Source organism: Tachysurus vachellii, chromosome 24 (genome assembly GCF_030014155.1).
Source record: "Tachysurus vachellii isolate PV-2020 chromosome 24, HZAU_Pvac_v1, whole genome shotgun sequence".
In the NCBI taxonomy this organism is placed as follows: domain Eukaryota; kingdom Metazoa; phylum Chordata; class Actinopteri; order Siluriformes; family Bagridae; genus Tachysurus; species Tachysurus vachellii.
In genome coordinates, this window is record NC_083483.1 from 9,361,061 (window position 1) to 9,367,955 (window position 6,895).

The 6,895-nt window shown below is 44.4% G+C and overlaps 1 protein-coding gene across 4 annotated transcripts in view; it reads right to left on the minus strand.

The window, feature by feature from the left end:
• The window catches only part of bcl9 (BCL9 transcription coactivator), a 92,369-nt gene that overhangs the window by 3,687 nt on the left and 81,787 nt on the right, over positions 1 to 6,895 (minus strand). For 2 of the 4 annotated variants that reach the window (XM_060860701.1, XM_060860699.1), the window contains exons 5-9: positions 6,102 to 6,460; positions 4,280 to 4,390; positions 3,486 to 3,642; positions 2,437 to 2,536; positions 69 to 2,352 (exon numbers count right to left, since the gene is read on the minus strand). In XM_060860701.1, the coding sequence (XP_060716684.1) occupies positions 69 to 2,352; positions 2,437 to 2,536; positions 3,486 to 3,642; positions 4,280 to 4,390; positions 6,102 to 6,460 (3,011 nt within the window). The remainder of the gene's footprint in view (positions 1 to 68; positions 2,353 to 2,436; positions 2,537 to 3,485; positions 3,643 to 4,279; positions 4,391 to 6,101; positions 6,461 to 6,895) is intronic. The other 2 variants (XM_060860702.1, XM_060860703.1) reach the window with 2 other exon arrangements.

Below are 6,895 nucleotides of genomic sequence, written 5' to 3' on the forward strand. Positions count from 1 at the left end.
ACTTTACAACACTGAATCTATAAAAGTTTAAAATAAAACAAAAAATGTATTAAAACAGACATTTGTACCTTGCTCCACACTGCCCATCATATTTGGTGAGGTCATACTAAGCGGTGGTTTATTTTGTGGGATCCCTGGACTCTGCATGGGTGGCTTGGGTGAGGATGTCCAGCCAGGGGAGGGGGCAGGAAGTGATGGTGACTTCATATGGACGGGCGATGCACCTGCTGAACCCATCATTGGAGGAGACTTGATGGAGGCTGCCGCTGCTGCAGCAGCGGCTGCCGCTGCTGGTTGTCCACTAAGCATGCTGGCCAACTGTGAAGGTGTCTGTGGAGATTTGAGGTTACCCGAAGGGGAGCCTAGCATGGGAGACTGGACCTGCCGCAAGGTGGGGGACTTAAGTGGATTTACATTAGGGGAATTGGCTGGGCCAGACTGGACACTCAAGTCTGATGGTTTGCGGCCCATATTCCTCTGGTTAGGTGGAGGGCCTGAGCTGTTGGGAGGCTGGTTAGGAGGTAAAGGTGGCATGTGGCTAAGACGACCATTGCCACCTACGCTGCCTCCTCGCTGATCAGTGACAAAAGGTGGCTCACCTCTGGGTCCTCTTTGATTACCAGGCCCCTGAGGACCCATGACTGGGAATTGGCGGTTTGGTGCCATGTTGAAGTCACCTGGATGTGGCTGGTCAGGAAACGGGGGTCCCTGCATCATCTTCTGCTGGGGACCCATGGCCTCAGGCATGGGACCGCCACTATGCCTCATTTTCATAATCTCCTCTGGACTCATGTTCATCTGTGGGTCTCTCATCTTGGAAGCCATCATCTGAGGACTGGGCCCCATGTTAACATTGAGATTGCCAGGTCCCATTCCAAACTCACCCATGTCACGCCCCAAACCTTTCACAAACTCCATCCTTGAGGAGGGGCTCATGGGACCTTCCCCTGGCATTCTTGGAAACATCATGCCACCTCCATTCCCAGGCTCCATGGGCCTTTGATTCGCCATTACTCTGTTCATTTCCATCATCATGCTTGGTGGTAGACCCATGCCTTGCTTGTCACGATGGAACATAGCTTCTTGTACAGACTGAGGGTTGGGGAATCTCTCCACACGACCACCAGGACCTCCAAACATTCCCTGACCTGGTGGAAACCCCCTCCCATCCCCCATTTTAGGCATGTCATCAGGCCAGTTCATGCCAGGCCTAGGCATGGGATTAGGCCCTCCCTCCATATCAGGGTTCATCATTCCAGAAAAACCTGGCATTCTCTGCATGTGTGGATGCATTCCTCTAGGGCCCATGTTCATTTGCTCAGGAAATGGCTCTGGGGCCCCAGGTCCCCACATCTCACCAGGATTCATTTGGTAGGGAGGGGGTGGACCTCGCATCATACCCCGTGGGCCACCCTGATGAAGCATCATGTCTCCCATTGGTCTGTGCTGCATTTGCTCCTGTTTACGCTTCTTCTCCTCATAAAACTCCTGCTGTAACTTCAGCCAGGCCATCTGTTCTGGTGTCATGTGGTCACCATGTTCGCCACCAGAATGTGAATTCATGGGGCCTTGACCTTGTGGAGGTGGCCCAAGATCATCAGGTGAAAAATGCATGTCCCTGGGTCCTGGTGGCCCAAAGGGAGGTCCTTCTGAGCGTGGACCCCCAGGACCACCAGGTTTTCCCAAGCTCTGAGACTGAGCAATCATAGCTTGAAGTGGCCCCTGTTCAGGCTTCTTGGGACCACCTTCCATCATGGAAGCATTGGGTGGGGGTCCACCCATGTTTCCTTGACCCATGGCAGCCATATCTTTGTCATCTGGGAAAAGCATACGTTGGATGTCACGCAAAGTCTGTAGGGAGCGCTCTCGATGTTCCAACTGCTCCTGGGAAAGACCCTCAGGATTATCCCCCATGCTTGACATTATCTCATGGGCAAGCTGCTGCTGGTGTTGAGCTATTAATTTAGCATCGGTCACTTTGGGCTGGTCAAGAGAAGAGAAGCCTTGCTGCGGGCCAGCATTTGGAGCCTGATTGGGACCCTGACTACCAGGCGTCCCTGCCGGATTACTACCATCCTGTGATCCAGCACCATCATGTGGGCTGCTGCTGGGGAGGCTCTTTGAGTCCATGCCTCCTGAGGGTGGGCCATCCTGAGTGAGGCTGGCTGGTTTAGCCACTTGGGCTGCTTGCTGAGGTTGGACTGGTTGCGCTGAAGTTTGCTGCTGTGGTTGACCAGGCTGTGCTACTTTGGAGGCAGTTTGATGGTTCTGGTCAGAAGCGTGAGAAGACTGCTGTTGGGATTGTGTCCCCTGCTGCTTGGGGTCACTCCTGTGTGGCCCAAGTTGATTGTTCTGAAACAGATAAAGAGGATTTTATAGTGTTGTATACTACTATGGTTTAAAAATAAAAAGTTTTAAATGCAACTTGTTTATTACCAAGGGAAGTTGTGGCTTTCCACCCTTGCCATTAGAAATATTGTTCATGTGATAAGTGATTATGTTGTCTGCACGGCCCGTGATTACTGCTTCTGCAGCCCTGAAAAAAAAAAAAAAGAACAGAGTCACTCAGGGGAGTTTTGGCATTTCATAGACTTACAACTATGCCCAAAAACACACTTTTCTCCGTACTGAAATAATAAAGCAGGGGCTCCTGATTAAATTACAATTTCAAATCAAGGGTTTAGTGTTTCATCCCACCCATTTAGTGTACTAATTTGTAAATTAAATTTGAACCTCTATGTGCTTGCAAGTTTTCATTAACAACTCAACACATGTCCAACACAGGCAACCGAAGAAGATAAACAGTCTCAGTCTGTATTGTGACACCAGAATCATCACCCTTCCTGAGTAACATCAGCTCTGTAATGACATGCTGCTCAGTGGGAGATGCTCCTTATAGCAACAGCGTGCATCCCTCATAGATAATGTCACTGACATTTGGAATCCTGATGATTGTGATCTAAAGGTTTCATGAGTATCTGCCACCATGCCAATGACACCAACTCTCATTTCTCACATTTTCCAACACGGAGCCAGACATGGAAATTAGATAAGCTTCATTCACTAATTATTTGGTCTATCTGAAGGGAAATTAATGGGCATAGTTCAGGTGTAACTGAGGGCTTTTGCCCCTCAAAGCCATTAAAATTATTAAACAGAGTTCTTGTAGATACAGAGTATCTAATGTATCATGGTACAACTGTTGATCTGGTTCACTGGGTGTCAAATTTGTATAATATTACACTGTTATTTTCAGGAGAAAAGACAACAGGATTCATATATTCAGACGTTCCAATGACTGAATATTCTCCCTTATTGACCGACTGCTCATCTCCCTAACTCAACGAGTAAATGTAAAAAATACATGTTCTGATAAAATAATTTAATTACAGTTGCACCCGGACTTTGAACAAACAAATGAACTGTGAGATCTGAACAATTAAATAAAGAATGAAATGAAAAAAATCTAGTTGTATAAGCCTTACTTGTTTGCCATTTCTGTGGTGAAGACGTAAACAACCTTTGACCCAGATTTTTGACTGCTGCCCATCTCTGGTGTGTTTTGTCCTCCAACAGCATTGTGGGTAGGCGTTGAGGCTGCCAAGGTGTTCGGATCTGGCTTGATGTCATTGGAGTTACAGTCTGAGAGGTGAGGGTAAAGCAGACAGGTAAAGACATGTGTAGGTACGAAATTTAGGATAATTGTCTGCAATCAATACAAAATGGTGGTTTCTGACATTAAGAAAGTTTTTTTTATTCTCTAACTTGGTGGATACATAATGTTACCGTTCAGCAACAGTTCATTTTAAATTTTATAGAACTTTTCTCCTTTATCTCTCTAATGCTTTTAATGTTTCTTTCAGACTGGCTGCCAACTCCTGTCTATCAAAGTGTAGTCAGACTTCTTTCCCACCTAAAGTTGAGACATGATGTCATTTGATTTGTATGCATATGTGGTACTTTATGTCGGCTCAATTTCCCACCAATACTGACGAGACAGCCATTACCATCACAGGACTGGCCTAGCACCATTTTATTATAATTTTCTCTTTTGGAATAACTGCATTAACTCATATGGACTGTAGTCACATGACTGTAGCCAAGTAATGTGGGTTCAACCTTGTTCAGCTGTATTATTTCTGGTCTAGGATAATATATTCACCTTACTTAGTGCTTACTAATTGTCAGAGTTGAATCGGTTACAGTATGCTGTGAAAGGAAGCAGCTGGGATTTATGACCATCACAGCAGTTACAAAATTCCAAAAGCCAGACACTTACTGAAGAATCCTGGATCATCTTCATCACTCTCCCCTCCTGAACACCAGTCAGCTCCACTATAGGGCTGCCGTCGTTCGGCTACACATAACCTCTTTGCCCTACTGCCCAGTTCTGCAGGAAGGAAAGAAGGAGAATTATTAGCGCTCTGCTCCTATCCGAAAAAAAAATATATATTTTTTTTTAAAATATATAAAATATATATATCTCTTTTTTTAATCAAGAGTCATGAATAATACCCATTTATTTCATAAACTATTTTTAAACCAAAACTAAACAGATATAAATGTATGAAAATCTGAAATCAAATAAAACCTACTGAGTTTTGAGAACTATAGACAGTGTTTTCGTTCAGGATAACTTTCATATATTTGCATTCTGTGCAGTAAATAAAAGTTTACTTTTAAGTAAATAAAATTTTACTTTTGAAAATTTCACCCTCTCTGAGTAGATAAGTTCCTGTTGTTTTTACCTACGACCTTGTGGTCTACTACACTGACCGTCAGCACCATCTGTATACCGCATACACACCACTTCCCTGTAGCCAGGATACAGCAGTGTCTAGAACCACTGCTCAGATAATAGAGTTGGAATAAAAAAAGAGGAGCATAACAGGACTTCCTGTGTGGAGAACACACTTGATGCAGAAGCAAACAAACGCCATGAGCAAACTCCCTACAGCAAAGTCAAACACACACAAACTAACCTGGCAGGCTGGCTAAGAGAGACGTGCACATGCACAAAACAACCTATATACTAACTACTTTACCTCCCATTGAGTCAGGAAGCCCATTCACGCACAAACACAGGTGGGGGCTCATCTTATGCTTTGCACAGCTTTGGCCGCGTCTTCATAAACGCATTTTCTATCAGTACACCTCAGGTAAGCTCAGAGAACAATGATTAAACGTCACGTACTGTATATATAAACTCATAACAGACCATATTTGTATCTGATTTAAATACCTGTGTGATTTTGAGGAAGATATTTGACACATGGTTAATAAAATGGCTAGTCTCAAGGCAAATAATCTCTATGCAAACGCATTAGCCACCAGCAGGGGTCCGTCAGACAATCAAGCAGAGGTCCTTTAGAGGGGGATGGAGATTGGGGGGTGGGGGTGTGTGGTGGGATGGTGTCCCCTCTCTCCAGGCAGGCAAAGATGGTACATTCCTTATCACTTCCTACCTCTGAATCTACACTGTGATGTTTCCACTAGGAGACATATGGGGGTGTGTGGATGTCTTTATGCAGCATTACAGTCATGAGCACAGTGCTCGAGGACAGCAGGAAAGACAAGCGACCTCATGTGCCAGAAAAACTGCCTGAGTGAAAATGTGACTGCAATGACAAATACTGCATGTGTGTCTTGGGGGTTTTAAAATGCTATGCCATATTCTGGTCATGTTTTAACATCATACCCATGTGGAAGGAGATAGAAGAACAAGACCAAGAAAACAGTAGATAACATTTCATTCAAGTTATCAGTCAATCCCAAAGGTGGATTCACAGACATCCAACAAAAACATCCTGAAGCTCAGATTAAACAAATGTTTAAACAGTTTACATATACGATCATCAGTAACCTTTTCACCATATTTTCTCTTAAATGCAGAATTTTCCAGATACATGGAAATGTGGATTCCCAGTGGAAAACACTGGACTTGGAAAGAACTAGAGGTAATGCTTTCCTTTACTTGAGCCATCCCAACAAGACCAGACTTACCAAAAAATCTCTATACAGCTGACAAAATACAGCTTTAAAGAAGCAAATCAGCAATTACTGAGCATCCTCTCTTAATAGCTGATAAAATTAGTACTTGCCCAAAGGAAGGAAGATTTTCCCACCTTTCTGGTCCCCCTCATTATTGGGTGTCCCTGTATCCCTTTGCTCAAAGGACTCAATCGAAGTGCTTCGCTCCCTCTTTATCTTGCTTTTTGCTCCATTGCCAGAATTCAGTCCCTGTCCATTTTTGAGTCCCATGCTCCCCACAGAACCTTGAGGGCCTTTGGGTGTGTGGCTTCCACTCAGTGCCTTGGGCTCACAGGGAGACGGCTGAGATTGGCTGCCGGCACCTCCTTGTTTCCCCTGATTGGGCAGTTTGGAGTCCATCTGGGCAGCGCTAGAAGGAGACATCACGGGTGGTGAGCGCACCATGGCCTCCTGCTTGGATTTTGGACTGCTAGAGGAAAAGGAGTAAAGAACATACACTGTGAGCCAATAATTTTTAGGTATCAAAAAGTTCATTTGATGATAATGAAATTTTTTAGCAATTGGAAATAATACTTTCGAAACTGACAGCTCAATACAATCAGGAACAAACACTAACAACAAATTTCAGTTACTGCATTTGGAATTAACTGAAGACGCTACAGTTCTATTTAACCATTTTTGTCAGGTTGGGAAGAGTTCCTAGGCAAAAAATGAGGAACATTTTAGTCCAACTTAGCATTTTATCTCCACCAGAATGTCGGCAGTTTCCTGCTGTGTTGCACTTGCATACACAACCCCACCCTAAAGAAAAATGTTACCGGAACATGTGATGGGAAACCCTAATGCTTGTGACGCACCAGTCTGATTTACGTGCCCTTATGTCCAAAAACCTGTTCTCTCCATT